The 22,276-nt window shown below is 44.5% G+C and overlaps 1 protein-coding gene and 1 pseudogene across 1 annotated transcript; both read left to right on the top strand.

Annotated features, from left to right (window-relative positions):
- Positions 1-226: 226 nt before the first annotated feature.
- Positions 227-1,514, top strand: LOC120104238. The gene is made up of 2 exons (XM_039115067.1): positions 227-814; positions 1,479-1,514. Exons 1-2 carry the CDS (start codon positions 227-229, stop codon positions 1,512-1,514), a joined length of 624 nt encoding a protein of 207 aa, XP_038970995.1.
- Positions 1,515-12,273: 10,759 nt separating this feature from the next.
- LOC120110253 lies at positions 12,274-22,004 on the top strand (annotated as a pseudogene).
- The last annotated feature ends 272 nt before the right edge of the window (positions 22,005-22,276 follow it).

The raw sequence follows: 22,276 nt of genomic DNA, 5'->3' as shown, positions 1-22,276 counted from the left end.
TGTCTGCTTCATGAGTTACTTTTGGAAAACCTTGTAACACATGGTCGGTACCAAGCTCAAATTTTCTACTGCTTATCATCCATAAATTGATGACCAAACAGAAATCGTGAACCGAAGTCTTGGTAATCTCTTGAGGTGTCTTGTGGGTGAACACACCCGCAATTGGGATTCAATCCTTCTTGTAGCACAATTTGCATATAATAATTCAGTCAACAGGTCCATAGACATGAGTCCATTTGAGGTAGTATATGGTTACAAAGCCAGAAAACCTCTGGATTTTTTACCTATGTCACCCCATGTTAGTATTTTTGAGTCTGCACATGCATTTGCACACTACATTCATGAGTTGCATCAGAAAATCTACAAGCGCATTCATGCGAGTAATGCTCACTATAAACTACAAGTTGATTTCCACATGCATGATAAGGAATTTCAAACTGGGGATTATGTTATGATTCATATTCAGCATGAGCGATTTCCATCTAGAACTGTTAAGAAATTGCAGGTTCGTAGTACTAGGCCATATAGGGTGTTGCGCAGGGTTGGTACGAACGCCTATGTCATTGATCTCTCATCTGATTGTGGTATTAGCCCAACTTTTAATGTTAAAGATTTGGTTGTTTACAAGGGCCCATCAACAATCCCCGATGACCTTTTTGCTGAGCCCTTTTCTGAGCCTGATGATCTCCCCATTCCTGATCCCATACCAGCTTCGATCCCTTTGCCCCACCAACAAGCACAAAAAAAGCAAATTGATGCCATTTTAGACGATCAGACAGTTTTTACAAGTGATGGAGACATCCAGCGCTTCTTGGTTCGTTGGAAAGGACGGCCAGAGTCCGATTCTACTTGGATCACGCGAGAGAAGCTCCAGCGGTTGACTCGTACTTGTTGGAGTACTACCAAAGCCACACCAAGTCGCGCTCGTCGAGATCGACTTCTTCCCACTCAAGGAAAGTTGGTGCGGACACCAGTACTAGATCCCCCGTCACTCAGGCTACAGTCACCACGGGAGGATGGTCCAGCCAGTTTCATTGTGGTTAGAGTGATTTTGCTTTATTTTGATAGCCTTCGGGTTTATTTAAATATTTTGTTATTTTTGAGAGTCTTTGTGAGATCAGTTTCTTTGTAGGGGTCTTTTGCATTTTAGATCTTATATATATGTTGAACCATAAGTTTGTATAAGGTATGCTATGAATAAAAAAATTAGTTCTCTTTCTTTTAGCCCTAGTGTGAAGCCAAAAGCAAGAGCTTGGCATGAAGCCTAGTTTCCCTCCTCCTCTTCCTCTCTTTTTCTCCTTTTCCCTTTTTCTCTTCCTTTGCTGTCCGGCATCATTTTCATTGAACTGTTTCTTAACATCTAAGTACTTCTGTAGATAAGACACAATCTGGGAACACAATCGGGAAAGAAAAGAGTACTGCTTGCTTAATAAGTTATTGATTTTTAGTCTGGAACTATTGGTGCCTGTACACTGCAGGTAGAATGTGGAATGAATAATGCAGCAATTTGCTAGCAGACACACATTAAGCAAGAAATATTGGGAAGGGCAGAGACTCATACATAAGATATAGGAGATTGTATATACATAGAAGTGCTAAGGTTTAAACTAAGAACGAGATGAAAGTATCTTACCACTAGCCAAAATATTTAAAAAATGAAGATGGATATTTAGGCCCTGTTTGGGGGAGCTTTTGGAGGGCCAGAAAGCACTTTCTGGCCCTCCAAAAGTACTTTTAGATGAAAAACTGTATTTGGTAAATTTTTCAAAAAGCTGTTTCAGTTTTTGCGTGAAGCTGAAAACAGCTTTTGGAAGGAAGCTCCAACTTGGAGCTTTTAGGAGGAAGCTGTTTCAGCTTTTTCGGAAAGCTGTATTTTTGACAAAAATGCCCATATTAAAATAACATAATTACATAATTTGTCCCTTTATAAACCTAAAAATCTGCTGGAGCCAAGAACCCTAGCCGTCAGACTCCCTTCCGTAAGAAAAGGTATTTTTCTTTTCAATTTTTGTATGCATCTCTTGAACCACATTTTAGAAGAAAAAAATTTTAATCCTTCTCCATACCTTCCAAAATCAATCTATTGTTTTTTTTTTTTATCATCAACCTCGTGGCCCACGCTGAGGTCCTCCTCGAGCGTGGACCACGAAGAAGAGCCCCTGGACCGCGAAAAATTATTTTATAGGACATTATGAAAAATTATTTTATACTAATAATTATAATATTTTATACCTTTATTTTTGTATTATACTATAAATATAATATCATATTATATTATATCATAATACATTAATATGTTATGTTAAATAATTTAATATTATGTTTGTTGCTGGTGGTCCAAACCGAGAACGATTGACACAGCGGTGTGAACGGGGTTCCGTCCGAGTTGTCTTGGTTGGTGTTGGTTACGCTCCACCTTCCACCGGAAAACCTGCGAGCAAGCCTCGCACCACCACTGGGGTAGTGGGGGCCCTCCGACGATCAAGTCAGAGGAGATTGGAGGAGAAGGAGAGATAATAATAGCAAGCAAGAGAGTGCTCTGGAAGATATTGCTTACCCCCCCTTCTCCCCCCAGCCGCATATATACCTGGCTGGGGGGTCTCTCAGGGGGGTTTGTCATCGTGGGGCGCGATGGAGTGGCCACTGACATGGCCGTTACAGGGCGTCGTGGAGCAACGCTGGGTACGGCCATGACAGGGCGTAGTGGAGTTCCGCTTTGTACGGCTGATACAGGAGATCGTGGAACAGCATCGGATACAGCCGTTGCAGGGAGTAGTGGAGCAGGAGGCCTCGGCGTGCCTCTGGGAAGCAGCCTGTCGTTATCAAGAGATCTCCGACTCGGGGTCGGAGTGCTGGATCAGGGGGCAGCCGACTCGGGGTCGGGCTGCGGTGCTGAGGATATCCGACTTGGGGTCGGATTGCTAGATTAAGGGGCAGCCGACTCGGGGTCAGGCTGCGAAGCCGAAGATGTCCGACTCGGGGCCGGACTGCTGGATCGAAGGGCAGCCGACTCGAGGTCGGGCTGTGGAGCCGAAGATGTCCGACTCGGGGTCGGATTGCTGGATCAAAGGACAGCCGTAGTCTTCATGGGCGCGCGTGCCGGTCACGTGGAGCATGGCGGCTTAGTTCCCCCGTAACAGTAGCCCCCCACTTCCGAGCCTGGAACCAGAAGGGGAACGGGTGAAGGGAGTGATGCTTCGAGATTGCCGCCATCCCTCGGAGAGGCGCGCGCGCTTCGAGCTCCCCGCCTTCTTTATGGCGTATGGCGGTTGTTGCTGACCCGGCAGTCTGAGGATTTCGGCGGACATCCTTCCTTAATGGTGTCGATTCGCCTTTGGGGCGCGAGCGACCCTTCTCGACTCCTCTCCGGCGCCATCGCCTGCTGATTCTCCTACCGCCTCCCTACCCCCTGCGGACGAGCCCGACGCTCCCGACCCGGGGGTTCCTCCAAGCTGACCTCTTGTACCTTTCGTTGTCCTCTTTTTTTTGTATGTCGGCGTTTTGCCAAATTGTATGGGCCTTGGCCCTGAAACAATGAAAATTAATACAAGTCGAATGTTTCTTCATCTCACTTTCGTCCTCCTCTTTTTTTTCTTTTTAACTCTTGGCAGCGTCTTGCCGACTCCTGACTCTCGAAGTTCTTCCGGCCCTAAGCCAGGCATCCGAGGGTTAGGCCTCAGGAAATTCTTCCGGCACTAAGCCAGGCGTCCGAGGGTTAGGCCTCAGGAAATTCTTCCGGCACTAAGCCAGGCATCCGAGGGTTAGGCCTCAGGAAATTCTTCCGGCACTAAGCCAGGCATCCGAGGGTTAGGCCTCAGGAAATTCTTCCGGCACTAAGCCAGGCATCCGAGGGTTAGGCCTCAGGAAATTCTTCCGGAGCTAAGCCAGGCATCCGAGGGTTAGGCCTCAGGAAATTCTTCCGGCGCTAAGCCAGGCATCCGAGGGTTAGGCCTCAGGAAATTCTTCCGGCACTAAGCCAGGCATCCGAGGGTTAGGCCTCAGGAAATTCTTCCGGCACTAAGCCAGGCATCCGAGGGTTAGGCCTCAGGAAATTCTTCCGGCACTAAGCCAGGCATCCGAGGGTTAAGCCTCAGGAAATTCTTCCGGCACTAAGCCAGGCATCCGAGGGTTAGGCCTCAGGAAATTCTTCCGGCACTAAGCCAGGCATCCGAGGGTTAGGCCTCAGGAGATTCCGCTCGTTGGTCGGCCAAGGCTGGCGCAAGCCGAGGCGACCGGTCGGGGCTTCAGGCTAGTCTGGTCCCGGGATGGTCATCGGGTTAGCCTGGCATCCGAGGGCCGAGCCTCGGGAGATTCCGCTCGTTGGTCGGCCAAGACTGGCGCAAGCCAAGGCGACCGGTCGGGGCTTCAGGCTAGTCTGCTCCCGGGATGATCATCGGGTTAGCCTGGCATCCGAGGGCCGGGCCTCGGGAGATTCCGCTCGTTGGTCGGCCAAGGCTGGCGCAAGCCAAGGCGACCGGTCGGGGCTTCAGGCTAGTCTGCTCCCGGGATGATCATCGGGTTAGCCTGGCATCCGAGGGCCGAGCCTCGGGAGATTCCGCTCGTTGGTCGGCCAAGGCTGGCGCAAGCCAAGGCGACCGGTCGGGGCTTCAGGCTAGTCTGCTCCCGGGATGATCATCGGGTTAGCCTGGCATCCGAGGGCCGAGCCTCGGGAGATTCCGCTCGTTGGTCGGCCAAGGCTGGCGCAAGCCAAGGCGACCGGTCGGGGCTTCAGGCTAGTCTGCTCCCGGGATGATCATCGGGTTAGCCTGGCATCCGAGGGCCGGGCCTCGGAAGATTCCGCTCGTTGGTCGGCCAAGGCTGGCGCAAGCCAAGGCGACCGGTCGGGGCTTCAGGCTAGTCTGCTCCCGGGATGATCATCGGGTTAGCCTGGCAACCGAGGGCCGAGCCTCGGGAGATTCCGCTCGTTGGTCGGCCAAGGCTGGCGCAAGCCAAGGACCGGTCGGGGCTTCAGGCTAGTCTGCTCCCGGGATGATCATCGGGTTAGCCTGGCATCCGAGGGCCGAGCCTCGGAAGATTCCGCTCGTTGGTCGGCCAAGGCTGGCGCAAGCCGAGGCGACCGGTCGGGGCTTCAGGCTAGTCTGGTCCCGGGATGGTCATCGGGTTAGCCTGGCATCCGAGGGCCGAGCCTCGGGAGATTCCGCTCGTTGGTCGGCCAAGGCTGGCGCAAGCCGAGGCGACCGGTCGGGGCTTCAGGCTAGTCTGGTCCCGGGATGGTCATCGGGTTAGCCTGGCATCCGAGGGCCGAGCCTCGGGAGATTCCGCTCGTTGGTCGGCCAAGGCTGGCGCAAGCCAAGGCGACCGGTCGGGGCTTCAGGCTAGTCTGCTCCCGGGATGATCATCGGGTTAGCCTGGCATCCGAGGGCCGTGCCTCGGGAAATTCCGCTCGTTGGCCATGCGCCTGTCGCTTGCAGCCCGACGGGGTTTCTCCGTGGCCAGCTGCGATCGTGTTTCTCCTCTTCTCCAAGCGTTGCCTGGGGAACACCAGAAGGGCATTAAACGCTAATTGATGCGTTACCTGGGAAATCGGATCGCCAGTTGCCGCTTGCGAGGAGTGTCAGTTAAGCGGCCGCGATGCGCGCGTTCTTCGAGGCGGATGCGGCCTGGGCGCGAGCGGAGATATGTGGACCTAGGGGTACGTGCCACCCGGAGTGTCCTACACAAAGAATGCGATTAAGGAGAATGACGCTTAGGAAATCGCGGGAAGATACGCCTCGAGAGCCAGAACAGCTCCGGATTCAATGCGTCCGCATTTATGGGAGCCACCCGCATCGGAACGACCGGGGGGCTGCAGTTTGGCTATAAATACAGGTGCAGGTGCGATGGAGTTTGCCAAGCCGGAGCTGTTCAAGTTGCCATGGATCGTGGACCTTCTCTCTGGCGCATGGCTGAGAGACTCCTGCCGAAGGAACGGGAGGCGCGCCCCTCGCGACTTCAGCCAACTAGCCGTTTCATCTGGGATCAGCAAGGAGGGTCTCCCCGGCGGAACTCCGCTCTAGGCGTTTCATCCGGGATCACATCTCCCCTCCTTGAAGTTCAGCCTCCCGATTGAGCTCTGCACCAGACGCCTGATCCGGGACCGCGCCTCCATATGCTCTTCCCCCTTGTATTCCTTCTCTCCCCTAACACTGGGGAGGACCGGAATATCCCTTGGAGGTGGCGTTCCTCTGGAGGCAGCGGGAGCTTCGTCGGCGGCGGCTCCTCATCCTCTTCGTGGGGCGTGGATGGCGCCTCCGGTTGGAAGCACCCACTTCCGACGGGATTGCAACCGCTTCAGATGGAGGTTTCGGGATCCCAGATCTTCAGCTCCTCGGAGTCTCCACCTCTTCTTTACTTTCTTTACACCCTAATTCCCCCCTGGGAATTCCTTGTAATCACACGAGCACGCCGTTGTAACCAGAAATTATTGAAATGCAAAGTGTTATACATTTTTGAACTGTCTTTCTGGCATCGTTGTTCTACTGGTAATACATCCGCAGGTTAGCGGAATTCCAGCTCCTTAGAATTTCTCGACCATCTAGGGCCTCCAGCTGGTAGGAGCCAGGTCGGTTTACCCAGCGAACCTTATATGGGCCTTCCCAATTTGGCGCTAGCTTCCCACCTTCCGCAGGTCGAGATGCTTTAGCTCGCCTTAGCACCAGATCTCCGATTCTGAAAAGCTTTGGTCGGACCTTGGAGTTGTAATATCGGGCCACCCTCCGCTGATACATCGCCATCCGAACCTGCGCCATTTCCCTCGCTTCTTCCAAGAGATCCAGGTTCCCTCGGAGTTGTCCGAATTGGCCTCGGGTCGGTGCGCGGCCACCCGAGGTGAGGGGAGTCCGAGCTCCACGGGGACAACGGCTTCCGTGCCATAGGTTAGGCTGAAAGGCGTCTCCCCGGTAGGGGTCCGATGCGTGGTCCGATACGCCCAAAGGACATTCTCGAGTTCTTCGACCCAAGCTTGCCCCGTCCGACCGATTCGCGCTTTGATTCCTTGGAGGATTGTCCGATTTGTGACCTCGGCCTCGCCGTTGGTTTGGGGATGCGACACAGATGTGAACCGATGCTCGATCCCGAACTCCTCGCAGAAGTCACGGAAATGCTTGTTGTCGAACTGTCGCCCATTATCCGAGATGAGGACCCGAGGTACCCCAAATCGGACAATGATGTTCTTCTTCACGAACTTCCGGACTTGCACCTCCGTGATAGTGGCCAGCGGCTCTGCCTCCACCCACTTGGTGAAGTAGTCGATTGCAACAATCAAAAATTTCCGCTGAGCTGAAGCGACGGGGAATGGTCCGAGGATATCCATTCCCCACTGGGCGAAGGGCCAGGGTGCAGTGATTGGTGCCAAGGGGACAGAAGGGACTCTCTGGACGTTGGCATGGCGCTGGCAGGCGTCGCATTTCCGTACATGATCCTTTGAGTCCTCCAACAAGGTAGGCCAATAATAGCCTTGCCTCATGATCTTGTGCGCCAAGGACCTAGCCCCCAAGTGGGATCCGCAAACGCCTTCGTGGACTTCGCCGAGGACGTAGGCCGCTTCCGAGGGGCGGAGAACGAGGGCGTAGGGCGCCGTGGTTCCTCGCCGGCGACGGGCTTCTGCGCCGACGTTGAGGCGTCGGGCTCCTCCCCTGGCGTGCCTCTTTTCGCCTTTTCTTCTCGAGCTTTGGAGGGATCTCGGCGGCCTCCTTGCTCCGGTGGGCGGCCGCCTCCTCGGCGTCCGCATACTGGTTCGCCCGGGACAACAGCTCCGGGAAGCTCTGCAGCAGGCGTTTGTCCAGGGAGAAGGTGAGTCTGCCCTTTCGGAAGCCACGCTTCAGGGCTGAAAGAGCCACCTCCTGGCTCAGGTTCCGGACTTCCAACGTAGCCTTGTTGAAGCGGGTAAGATAATCCCGCAAGCTTTCTCCCTCGTTTTGCCGGACATCAAAGAGGGAGTCGGAGACCAGTCGCCGCCGGCTACTGACGGCGAAATGGGTGATGAAGAGGCGGGTAAACTGATCAAAGGATTGGATCGAGTTAGCCTCCAAGCCGGCGAACCACGCCCTTGCCGGGCCACGGAGGGTCGCCGGGAAAGCCTTGCAGAGGAGAGGACCTGATGCTCCGTGGAGGAGCATAAGGGTCCTGAAACTCTCGACGTGATCCCGCGGGTCCGCCGCCCCGTCATAGGGCTCGATCGCCGGCATTTTAAACCCCGGCGGATTCGGGGTCCGCAGGATCCTCGAGGCGAGCGCCGGTTGGGAGGAGATCTCCAAGTCGGCGAAGGGATCTTTAGAGTGGCCCTTCAGGACCTGGAGTTGTCGGTGGAGATCGTCCACCCGCCGGTCCAGGGAGCGCGACCGATGGGTGGGAGACAAGGAGCACCGAGAGGGGGACCGACTGGAGCGCGGGTTCCTTGAGGACTGGGGGGTCTGGGAACGCGCCCGGGCCCGCCTCTTGTACCCCGCGCAGCTTCGATGGGACGGTCCCGGCAGAATGGACCGTGCTCGAGAATCTTCCTCGCGCCGGCGCTCCTCCCCATGGGAGAGGAAGGAGCGCGGGTTAAGGAGGACAGGTGAGCGCTCAGGGAGCAGCGGCTCCTGGGCCCGCTGCGGCGCCCGAGACATCACACCCTGCAGGTTCTGCACCGCCTCCGCGAGGGTGCGGACCTGCTGGGCTAACTGGTCGAACTGAGCGGCTTCGACCATCTGAATCGGGGGTGGAACGGTGGAGTGTTGCTGAGAATGTGTTGGAGACGCAGCGGCCTCCCGGCCGGAGGCGCGAGAGGACCCGCGACCGGAGGCATTGGAAGCTCCACGACCACCTCGCCGTGCCATTACGATCGCTCTAAGATTCGGGCCCTTCCTCTAGCGCCAACTGTTGCTGGTGGTCCAAACCGAGAACGATTGACACAGCGGTGTGAACGGGGTTCCGTCTGAGTTGTCTTGGTTGGTGTTGGTTACGCTCCACCTTCCACCGGAAAACCTGCGAGCAAGCCTCGCACCACCACTGGGGTAGTGGGGGCCCTCCGACGATCAAGTCAGAGGAGATTGGAGGAGAAGGAGAGATAATAATAGCAAGCAAGAGAGTGCTCTGGAAGATATTGCTTACCCCCCCTTCTCCCCCCAGCCGCATATATACCTGGCTGGGGGGTCTCTCAGGGGGGTTTGTCATCGTGGGGCGCGATGGAGTGGCCACTGACATGGCCGTTATAGGGCGTCGTGGAGCAGCGCTGGGTACGGCCATGACAGGGCGTAGTGGAGTTCCGCTTTGTACGGCTGATACAGGAGATCGTGGAACAGCATCGGATACAGCCGTTGCAGGGAGTAGTGGAGCAGGAGGCCTCGGCGTGCCTCTGGGAAGCAGCCTGTCGTTATCAAGAGATCTCCGACTCGGGGTCGGAGTGCTGGATCAGGGGGCAGCCGACTCGGGGTCGGGCTGCGGTGCTGAGGATATCCGACTTGGGGTCGGATTGCTAGATTAAGGGGCAGCCGACTCGGGGTCGGGCTGCGAAGCCGAAGATGTCCGACTCGGGGCCGGACTGCTGGATCGAAGGGCAGCCGACTCGAGGTCGGGCTGTGGAGCCGAAGATGTCCGACTCGGGGTCGGATTGCTGGATCAAAGGACAGCCGTAGTCTTCATGGGCGCGCGTGCCGGTCACGTGGAGCATGGCGGCTTAGTTCCCCCGTAACAATGTTATATTATGAAAAATTAATTTATACTAATAATTATAATATTTTATACCTTTGTTTTTGTATTATACTATAAATATAATATCATATTATATTATATCATAATACATTAATATGTTATGTTAAATAATTTAATATTATGTTATATTATGAAAAATTAATTTATACTAATAATTATAATATTTTATACCTTTATTATTGTATTATACTATAAATATTATATTATATTACATTACATTATAATACATTAATATGTTATTTTAAATAATTTAATATTATGTTATATTATGAAAAATTAATTTATAATAATAATTATAATATTTTATACCTTTATTATTGTATTATACTATAAATATTGTATTATATTACATTACATTATAATACATTAATATGTTATTTTAAATAATTTAATATTATGTTATATTATGAGAAATTAATTTATACTAATAATTATAATATTTTATACTTTTATTATTGTATTATACTATAAATATAATATATATTACATTATATCATAATACATTAATATGTTATGTTAAATAATTTAATATTATGTTATATTACCAAATATTAATTTACTCTAATAATTATATTACTATTATGCTATATTAACATAATATTATTTTATATTACAATAATATTATACTATATCGTATATTTATGTATTAATTTATGTTATGTTTTATTATGTTCTATTGTATAATACTATGCAATGTCCTTTATGGTAATTTTGTCATACAAAAGTACTTTCTCAGTTTGTTTACTAAACACAAAACAAAGTACCACAGCACTTTACGGATGTAGTTACCAAACAGCAAACAGCTTTTTATAACAGCTCTACTTCCAACAGCTCTACTGCCAACCGCTCTACTTCCAACAGCTCTACTGCCAACAGCTCCCCCAAACAGAGCCTTAGGCCCTGTTTGGGGGAGCTTTTGGCAGTAGAGCTGTTAGAAGTAGAGCTGTTCTCTTCCTCCCCTTTCTCTCTTTTTCTTCTTTTCCCTTTTTCTCTTCCTTTGCTGTCCGGCATCATTTTCATTGAACTGTTTCTTAATATCTAAGTACTTCTGTAGATAAGACACAATCTGGGAACAAAATCGAGAAAGAAAAGAGTACTGATTGCTTAATAAGTTATTGTTTTTTAGTCTGGAACTATTGGTGCCTGTACACCGCAGGTAGAATGTAGAATGAATAATGCAGCAATTTGCTAGCAGACACACATTAAGCAAGAAATATTGGGAAGGGCAGAGTCTCATACTTAAGATATAGGAGATTGTATAGAAGTGCTAAGGTTTAAACTAAGAATGAGATGAAAGTATCTTACCACTAGCCAAAATGTTTAAAAAAGGAAGATGGACATTTAGAGGCGTGCAAGATTGATACAATGATCTCAAGGGTATATCAATGTGGCTCATAGAAACACCATTGTCAACTGTAGGAAGCTTATAGCAAAAACTTAAGCTGTTAGGAGGAGAATATATATGTCTAGACTAATAAACTCTTATCGCACCTTTTTTTTTTTTTTTTTTTTAATTAGTCAATGTGGGAATATGACACTAGGCATTGTCCATAATTACAATTACATGGTCTTTGATTCAAAATCAATAAACCCAACTAGGATACAATAATTGAAAAAGTAACAAAACGCAAGATCACTTGCATTGACACTTCTTAGGTCGGATTAAGTTACGAGAATAAGGAGTCACGATCAAGTTATAATAGTTGAACTTTACGTCGAATATGGTGTTCCACCAAATAGCAACAACCGGAAGATATATAAAAATCAAGAAAAATTAAAAAAAAAACTAAAAAAAAGATTAAAAATCACAAAAACCATCTAATATATAGCAGTCCGTATCTTGTAGTAAGGCAATAGCATTCATCCAAGGAGGAGAGCATGCATAACCAATTTGTAACCAACAAATCATGATATTGGATCATGGCAGCCGCAGCTACAATTCATTCTCTAGCACCTTGCAATTTGGCCTTGAACATGGAAGCATCAGAGAAATCACCAACTAGTCCACGTTGCATGTAGTCGCAGCAGCAGCCAAATCAAGCATTCTGGCATGCAAACACGTCCAAGTTGAGCTAGCCTGCACTTTTGAATTTGTGATCTCATCCATCTAAAATACGGGTCTTGTCAAGTCGGCCTCCTCCTCCTTTTTCTTCTGCTTCTTCTTTTTTGGTACAACGGCAGCTCACCTGTGACGGGCATGGGAGCAGCCAACTAAATCAAAAGAAAGAAGATAATCCAAAGCATGAGGCACTGCTACATGATCAACCCAGATAAAGCCTCCAGCGTGGTGGGCTGCAAATAAAGCCATCCAATCAGCCACGCTGTTCGTCTTCCTGTAGACATATATAACCTCATAAAGACTACACCCAACTAAGAGCTTACGGATGTTGCGTAGCAACGGTCTGAAGCCGGCATCACAACTCCGGCCCTGGATTCACTCTACCATCGTGGCCGAGTCACCCTCGAGGAGCATAGAGTCCGCCTTCAGTACTCGCCTCACGTAGATGGCTCCCTCTCATCCTGTCCTGATCTCGGCGCCAAGGACCAAGGTGTCAAATATCTTCTGGCCCCAGCCGCCATAACGAAGCCCACGCCTCCCCACACTGCCGTCGTGGTCAAGTCGGCCTTTAGGCCCTGCCAAGGGCTACATGACAAAATGCCGAGCGCCATGTTGTGCCACCAAAATGGCCGAGTCCTCCGAATGCAGCAATATCTTCGTCTATCCAGCTGCTTAGGGCGCAGGGAGGGAGATAACGCGCAAACAGAACTCGTCAAGAGGGCTGCCGTCAGTTCGGACAATACCATGCTCCGCATGCAGATTCCCACTCGTCTGATGAAATCTATCTCCTCTCTTCCCACTTCCTCGCCCGCCGCCACCGCCGCCACCTTAGAGGAAATCGCCGCCAGCCGCAAAGGTTCTCTCCCCACTGTAATTCTATCTTGGTTTCTGTTGCTTCTGAACATTAGAAGTGGAGGAGAAAAGGAAAAAAGTGAGACTTTGTGCATCCTTTTTCCTTTTGGTCTGATTTTTCTCCAACCAAACCATCTCCTGTTTAAGGTTTGTTGACTGGTTGATGACTGGTTGATGGGTTTTCATTTATCAATTGTACAGAGAGTTATATATTTCTTCCTTCAACCGAGTGTAAGCTAAAAGTTTTTTCCAGTCCATGTATTGTTTGATGAAATGTTTGAGAAGATTATGAGGCGGGTGCCTTGGTGCATGACTGTGGTATACGGGGAGAGAGACACTTGGGATGATATATTGGAGGGGTTATCCAAATGGTTACTGAGTTGGAGCTCAAGTCTCCAACCACTTCGCATACAGGATACCATAATTCAATTAAAATGGTGTTTTTGGTATCCTGAAAATCCTGGATTGCAGGATCAGCTACTTCTCCAAATACTCAGACTTCTCCCTTCCTCTTCCTTCTCTTAAAGCTTTATGGTACATTTCCCACCCATGTATTCTATATCATAGGGATAGGGTAGTTGGGCATCGAAACACCACATAACTAGTTATTAATTATTCAATGACGAGATTTGAAGCTCGTTGACTCCTTTTTTGGGAGCTCAAACCACCATCTGCATGAGATATCCAACGCTTGTGAGAGTTGCTGAGTAAAGAAGGCAAAGGAAGACATAGCGGGAGGAAATGTGGATGATGACATCTCCTTATATTCCTGGCTACCTTATTCCATCTAAAAAGGTACTATATTGGTAACATGGGTATCTTGGAATGGTAGCATGATGGCCTCTTCTTGACCTCTATATCCTCTTCCTCTCTCATCTCCTCTCTTTGTTCCCTCACCTATGTGGAGATATCACATAGCCTACTTTCCTATGAAGATAGGCTCTAGAGGTGTCTAAGGACTCCATTTGAGCATCTGTGTATGCTAGTTGCATGTGTCACCTATTGTGGGTTTTACTGGATGCTAAGGAACAAACGAATTACCACAATACTAAAAATTTGTAGCGGTGTAATGATGTATTAGGAGAATAGTAAAGGAAGAAAAACTACTTCATACTTATTTTTGACAAAAAAATTCCTCAAAGGATCATTTGAACCTTCATATCTTCCATAGGAGTATTCCTCATACACATGAATCACTTATACTTCATCAAATTTTCAATGCCCTTGATTATTCTTCACATATTATAGCCCTTAATGGTTCTCATGTCCCACAAGAATTACTAAATTCATATTTCATCAGATTTTCAGAACCATCAATTATTCCTTATGCACATTACTAGTAGTGTATATAAGCAAATGAGATAGATAATTTCTTTTAATTAACATTTATATTGTCCTAATATTTTGATTTAAAAAAGAGGAGCTTATTTTGAGTATTTGAAGATTCAAGAGGGAAAGTAAACACTTTTTTTACCTTTATTGATTTTAATATTTGTTCATTTTTTATGTTAGATGCAAAAGATGAAACCTAGAGAATCATTTATAGTGTACAATTAGCATTTGTACTACCAAATGAGATTTATGATGGTGGTGGAGTTGGTGATGTTGGTTCTGGTGATTACAGAGGTGATGGAGGTGGTGTTGATGGTGTTTGGGGAAATAGTGGAGGTGATGTTGATAAAGTTGGTGATAATAATAGCGGTGTTGATGAAGGCATAATGATGGCAGTGGTGTTGGAGTTGAAAGAGGGTTGTTGATGGTGGTGGTAATGATGATGTTTATGGTGTTGGTAAGGTGCTATCTAGTTAGGAAGAAGGGATGAACTAAAGTTGGTCTAGGGATGAAGGTCATGCTAGCTGGGGTCAGGGATGGGGATCTAGGTGGGCATGGTTCATTGTACTAGATCATACTGCTTCATATCAAGCATATCCTACCATATTAGTAGGGAACCGATATTCAATAGAAGGTGTACCAATGGTCAATACCATGAACCAACCCTTATTGATTTCATACCAGCATGGTACCGATTAGTACTAATATCAACATTGCAAACCTTGTAGATAGGTGTAGGGGATGGGGATAATATATTTTTAGTGTCGTGCTATGTTGTGCTATGTTATCCTGATCACATTCCTAGTCATGTTATAGGCACCTTTTACCATGCCTATTCCAGTCTTGCATGATATAAATAGTACGGCATGGACTTGGTACATACTGAAAGCTAGGTTCTTGCTTCTTGTGGTGGCAATATTTTTCATAATTTCCTAGTATCAGGAAGTGATTTACTATTTTTATATACCATATGCTCATTTAAATGGCTTATGACCCTAGATGATGACAGTTCCAACCAATATGACCTGCAGAAATGCTTCTTTGTTTCCCTTCTTATTTCATGATGTTTTTAGCCATTTAATCCAAGAAAGTTGACCAGATGAAGTGGTCATTAGAACCTACTGCCCTTGTACCAATGGATTATACATTGTCCAGTTTTGTGTACAATTTGCTCTGTGTGCAAGATAGTTGCTAAAAGTTCCAGTAGAAAATCAGCCTGAATTTAATTTTCATGAGTTTGGTTTGAACTGTTATAATCAAGTATAGAAGAGTTATTTATGTTTAGATTTTACATACCTGATTGGGTTGAGCTATATGTTTGGTAGAAGGAATACTGTTATATTTCTCAATATAATGAAGACCACGTCGTGGTAAATTGCTGACAATATCATATATTTAGGTTTGGCAAAAGTGGTCTTGAAGAAAGGAAAGACACAAATCTTTCGAGATGGAAGTCCAATGGTCTATAGTGGTGCAGTTGATAGAATAATTGGTAGACCACCTCCCAGAACTGGTGATATTGTGCTGGTGGCGGATGGGTCAGAGAAGCCTATTGGATGGGGTTTATACAACTCAGTTTCAATGTTTTGTGTTAGACTTATGCAGCTAGAAGAAGATGCAACAAGGTTAATTCTATATTTCTTGAAAGATTTTTATATGCTCTACTGACGCAGGAATTTTCATGCTTCAGCCTATTACTTGCATCCTTTAAGTTCTGTTCTCGCATCTCAGGGATCCATTTTGTGCACTAAACATGGAGAAACTACTTGAAACAAGATTTGATGCTGCTGTAAATTTACGTCAAAGTATGGGACTTCCCTCAGCTGATACAAATGTATATCGTCTTGTTAATAGTGAAGGGGATAGGTATGGAAACTTTAGACTACAGTTACACTCTTAGAAGGAAAATATGAATGCTTGTTTATATTTTGTTCAAGTATATAGACAGAAAGTTTTGTCTGATGTAGGTTGGCAATGTGGCATCATGATTGTTATGCATCCCTTCGACTATCAGAATACCTTTATCTAATTTAAGGAAAATATTTCTAAGAGTATGTATGTTGCTTGATATTATTATGTAACTACATTCATACTTATGGATCTATCTAGTTGATAACTAATTATATATAATAGGCTGTGTTTTTTGCTTATGTTGATATATGTGAAAGAGATGGGGGAAAACTAATTATATACTATATTAGGTGCATTGATAGTTTGTGCCATCTTAAAGGTCTATATTCCATCTGACTTATGTTACAGAAGAACTTCACTTGCATCCCTTCAATGTGAGCTTCAATTGAATTCCTCGTGCTATTGCTTGCCCTGCTAGTGATTCATTAAATCTGCTTGCTCTTAATCATCTTTGATATTTTTGTATAATTCTTAGCTCTAAAAACTGCTCCACTTTTCATACCTAGTTTTCTTATATGGCTATTGTTTTATCATGGACTTCTGGTAACTTTAGGGGCTCTTGGTGCCAATAAATACTATTAAATCTTCTGCCTTTAAAGTAGAGGTTTGAATATATGTATCCCCTCTTTTTCCTACCTGTTATGTCCCTTCAATATTTTTGGATCTCTATTTCCGTTGTTATGTTTTTTAGGGGTGTCGAACCTTCCTTTTGCTTTCATTATGTTAGAAAGGTTTTAATCTCCACTTATGGAAATCCAATTCATTGCCATGGTCAATGGGTGATAGGGCTCACTCTAGCTTACATATCAAGGGTAATTACATGGGACATCACATTAATGGCTTAATTTTGGGCTCCTGTCCTTTCTTCAACATGCTATGTAGAATCTGATTCTTGGCTCCATAACCTTATCATTTGATATAACTTGCATAATACCAATCAAGGGATTTTCCCCCTTATGAAAATCCTGTTTCTGCTATCACTGATACCTGGTATTTCACATTGTATTGCCTGTCGGTGAGATGAAATCTTACAAAAAGTAGTGCACTCTTTCTACTATCACTCTATGTAATTCAGAAATCTTACAGAAAGTAAGACACTACTTACGAATGCAAGTCCTGTTTCTGCTATCGCTGATATCTGGTATTTCACATTGTATTGCCAGTCAGTGAGATGAAGAATAGCAGTTGCACATCTGCTGCATCATCTTCTTAGTGAAATTTCTATGTTACCATAACACCGTTCAGCAAAGTGAAGAAAAGTTCACTAACATGTTGGGAATTTTCTACAAGCTAGTTATTCTATTCATACAAAAGAAAAATCAGCTATAATTATAATAATAAATATTTATTGATTTTAAATATATAAATTGTGGACACTCTGTAGGCTCTTCCACCTCCTAACTTATTAATTTTTCTCTCTTCTGCACCCTCACCCACTTATAGCTACTTAGTTCTAGATATATGTAGGATGGAATGAGAGGTTGTAGGGGTTTTGACACTATATATTGGTATAGCTATAAATAGATATTGATAAATTATATGATCAAAATGACAATACTTTTTTAAGTTCACTTTAAGGCACGTATAATGGTTAATATTTATTCCAAGTTTGTTGTTAGTGACATGTTAGTTAAGCTCTAGATTGAATATCACACATGCACGGACATGACAAATGTTAAGCTACTATCCTATTCATGCAAAGTGTCTTGCATCCTTCACATGCCTATCCACAGCCGTACCGCCCAAAGACTTCTGTGTTCACTGCCTGCTTGCATGCCATTGCACAATACCACTTGGCATCCAAGTTTGCCGATTTAAAAACATCCATCACCCAGCAACATCTCAATGCAACCACTATCCAACTCTTTGGCGTGACGTCAGGGGCGGCCCAATATATTTGGAGGCCTAAGGCGGATTCAGTGAATGAGGCCTTATTTTTTTAATAATAAAAAAATTAATAAGTATAAAATATTTAGAAAAAAGATATGAAAATAGATAGCCATCAAGTACATTATTTCAACAAAACTGCATGTATGCAACAAAGACAGATAAAAAAAAATTCAGCTTAATATAATTTTTGAATGGAAGCACGGAAAAGTAATTATGCTTAAGGAAGGGCCCATAAAACTGATTAAATAACTGAGATAATGCTTGACAGTACTGTTTACCATGTCAAGCAAGAGCAGAGTAGGAAAAGGTTATCCCATGGCACTTCATGGTCAAGGTAAAGGAAAGAATTTGTCCAGAAAGGAACCTCTCTGTAAGAGAAAGTAGGGGCATTATGGGAAATTCACTCCATCTAATTAATAAAAGTCCCATCCCACCATCTCCCTTTCAAGTGAGTACCCAAGCAGCTACTACAACATCACGGCATAGCAGCCATTCAAACCCCCCCTCCCTCCTTTTCTTTCTCTACCCTCCAAGAAGTCGATCTCCAATCCCCCTTTCTTGCTGATGGCCCAGCTGGATCAGGAGTAATGTGAGGGAAGGAAAACCAAGACCAAAACCAAAAAAGAGAAGGGATGAAAGATAAAAGTGGCTTCAGACGTGTATGAAGCCAACCAAATCCCTCCTCTCTCTTTCTCTCCACCCAAAACAAAACTACTGTCCCCAACTTCCCAAATTGCCCCTCTACAAGCCAGGAAACTCTCTACCTCCCTTCCATCAAGGGGGAAGACTCGTAGCCAGCTCCTGTTCCCATTTTATATGGGGCCTTTGCTTCCTTTTGGTCAGCTTTCCGGGGGCCTTCCATTGGCCCGGGGCCTTAGGCGACCGCCTCGGTCGCCTAGGGCTCAGGCCGGCCCTGCGTGACGTGTTGGCTGTCCAAACCCTTGGTCGAGCTCCAAGGCACTATTCCGACATCGGTATCTCTTACACACATTTTTTGCTCCATGGCCAAACGCCTACACTGGATCCCCACGCTTTACCACATAGCCTCACCATCATGGGCTCATCTAGAAACTTCTACATGCCTAAAACTGAAACTTTAATTCTTAGGAATTCTTTCCCCATATAATTTAGTGACCAGATAATGGCAGTTTCCAGTGGTAAGATCAATGGCTTTATTTGATTTAAGGTTTAAAAAATTTCCAAACTTGTTGGATATTTGTCCATATGTTCTCCGCAGATGTGCTGATATGATTTACATGGTGAATTCTCAATTTTGTATGGCATGCCATGGCAACTTGGTATCTGCTCCACCAGCATTCTGTACTTTTTGCATACATGGTTATATAAGAACAACTTTAAGGATTCACTATTTAGTTGTTTGGTATTTTAAATTTTAAAAATTATAAACCATTCTGGTTTCCAATTTGGATGGACCAATAGATTTTCTATTTAACTTAAACTATTCTGTGATGCAAATGATGGAATGCATCTTCAATGAAGATCGTGGGACTACTAAAGATACTACTGTCAAATTGCCATACTTCTTTTCACCGCGGAAGCAAGGAAGTGTTTTTTGCAAAATATGGACTGTTATGATGATATTAAATCCTCTCATTTTTGCAATAGACTTGTTTCATCATATTTGTGCAAATTGACTTTCTTGACATGTTTCTCCTATCCTTTGGCTAAGGCAAAGTAGTGAATATTTGTTAACTTTTCTTTTGTCATGGCTTAGTATCTCCAGACACGCTTTTATCATATTCATTAGTTTTTTTTTGGAGTGCAGGTTGTCAGGTCTAATCGTGGATGTTTTTTGTGATGTTGCTGTAGTAGCTTCGTCTGCTGCTTGGGTAGAGAAATATAAACAAGAAATTGAGTTTCTTGTTGGTAAAATTTGTGGTATAAATCATATAAAGTGGAGACCGTCAATTGATCTTTTAAAAGAAGAAGGACTGGATATATCAGAGCAAAGAGATTCTGCTCCAGCTCCATGCTCTGGAAGAGTAAAGGTAAAATTCTAAAATTAGTTTAATGTTAATGTCTGAATATCTAGATTATTTCCAGTTGTAAATCAACACATCAACGTTGAATACCAATATACTAATTCCACTAGTTCCATATCCACCGTAGGGAAATTGCAATACGGTTACTCTTTTTGCATTTTCTTAATCTTGCTATGTCAAATACTTAGTTCTAGAGATCAAAGGTCATTCTATTCTCTTGAATTAGCTATTATTAATTATAAAAGTGTTTTTTTTCTTCTGATATTTATAAGCCATGATGTTTAAATTTCTTATCAGTTATTCAGGAAGCATGAACTATGTGGAAATATGGGTTGCATACAAATAACTTTCCAAGGACATTGTTTTAAGAGGTGGTTTAGCTATTTTAAGCCATTCCATGAAAGTTAAAAATTCGTGCGACTTCATGTAATGCGTTTGATGCACGGTCTTGCTACAAAAGATGCTTATAGTTAAGTAATCTTTGGAACAACTTGGGATGACATGTTGCATAATTATTTACAACTGTTGTCTGTTTATTTATATCATATATAGTTTTGGCATGATCATTGTCAGTGTAAGTCAATCCTGTACAACCTTCAGCTATGATGATTTACATTCACATGGTTCTTGATCTATTTCCTTGACGTGGTTTATATTTGTTCAAGAAGAATACATTCATCGGGTCATTCATTGGTTTCTCTTCCTATATAGCTTGTAGAGCAGAACATTGATCAATCCGATCCATGTGTCATGAGACCTAAGTTTGGTTTCTTTTACTAGTTCAAATCACATATGGTATGTAAATGATGCTCAAGTGTTCTTTTCTTTTTTGGTCCTTCATTACAGGTAATGGAGAATGGAATTTGTTACTTGGTCTCATTGGAGGGTCAAAAAACTGGGTTTTATGCAGATCAACGAGACAACCGTCACCTTATTTCGTCAATCTCAAAATATCAGAGAGTTCTTGATGTTTGCTGTTATAGTGGAGGTTTTGCTCTGAATGCAGCAAGGGGTGGTGCTAATGATGTCATTGGTAAAATACTGTAAGCTCGTAAACTATATCATGTTGGCAGTCATTTCGAAAATTTTTATTAATAATGCGCTGGAGGACGTTCAAGCTAGTTGTTTTGTTTTGTTTTGTGTGTGTGTATTATGTGGCTGATCATTATAAAATTACTGACTCAGACTGCATATGGATGTACTGGGACTAATTTGCTGCAGATTCTGTAAGAATGATGCTTAAGTTTTAATTACTCCGAACATTTTCAGGCATCGATTCTTCATTGCCTGCTTTTGGAGCTAGCAAAAGAAAATATCCTTCTTAACAAACTTGACCCAGGGAAACTTTCATTTCTAAGAGAAGATGCAACAGATTTTATGAAAGGGGCTGCATCCAGAAATGAAACATGGGATTTAGTAATTTTGGATCCACCAAAATTAGCTCCTCGAAGAAAGGTACTTGTTTTTCCAAACACCTGCTTGCTGCAAAATTATGTAGATCGCTGGAGGTATTTTTTTTCTTGGTGGCATGGAAGTAATAATCTTTTCTGAAGTTAGTTTTCATGATTTCTTAGTTCGCATTTTAAAAGCAAAATTTAAAATAGTTGAATTGATGTCTCCTTTAAGAGGTTTAAAATTTTACTTTTCAGTGACTTGATTAAGATAAATATTCCTGAATATGGTTCAAGTCAACCTTTCTGACATTTTTAAATTATGATGTATCATTCATCTATGTCATTAGAATGCAGTGGTTGTACCGTAGTTCATTTTCATATCTAATTCCTCTGGAGGAACGTTAATCCGTTACTAACTGTTTCACGGTTTTCTGCAAGATTGTGATCTCAACAACCATGAATACGTTTGTTTGTATCAACTATTTTTGTGCTAGCATGCCTGTTGGGATAATTAAATATGATCAATGGGCATGCAAGTTGGCTGGTATGCTTGGTGTGTCTAAGTTTTTAAAACCAGTAATACTTCTCAAATGCTACTGAAAATCTTCTTTAGGCTCCAGTCTGAATATTTGATATATTAGAGTTTCTTTACAGAATTTATTCTTTTCCATTTCCAACCAACGAGCCATTTAGCCTTAGTCCTTAAAATGAATGTGTGGTTAAGAAGTATTTGACACAATATATCATGGACTAACCATTTCTTTTAAATGTAACATGACTTCTAAGTTTAAGCTTGTTTTAGGTGCTACATAAGTGCGTCTGGTATGTATAGAAGTTTAAATGCACTAGCAATGCAAATTACAAGGAGAGGCGGTCTAACTCATGACATGTTCATGTTCAGGAGCTATGACCTCAAAGTGGACTGTTTCTGCGACTGCTTCAGGCAAGGTCACTCGTTTCCATTTGTCAGGAATTTTAATATGATATGAAACTTCCATCATTTGATTGGAGATATTTAATTTTGGAGAATTGTGTTATGACTTTAAAAGGTTACGTGTTAATTAGATGAGATACTTGCAGCCATGTTAATTCCTTAACATCCCAGATTTTGAATTTGGCTTTGCCATTGTTATTGGATTTGCTTA

Source organism: Phoenix dactylifera, chromosome 1 (assembly GCF_009389715.1).
Source record: "Phoenix dactylifera cultivar Barhee BC4 chromosome 1, palm_55x_up_171113_PBpolish2nd_filt_p, whole genome shotgun sequence".
Taxonomy (NCBI): domain Eukaryota; kingdom Viridiplantae; phylum Streptophyta; class Magnoliopsida; order Arecales; family Arecaceae; genus Phoenix; species Phoenix dactylifera.
The sequence above is the reverse complement of the archived record's forward strand: the minus strand, read 5'-3'. Positions and strand labels throughout refer to the sequence as shown.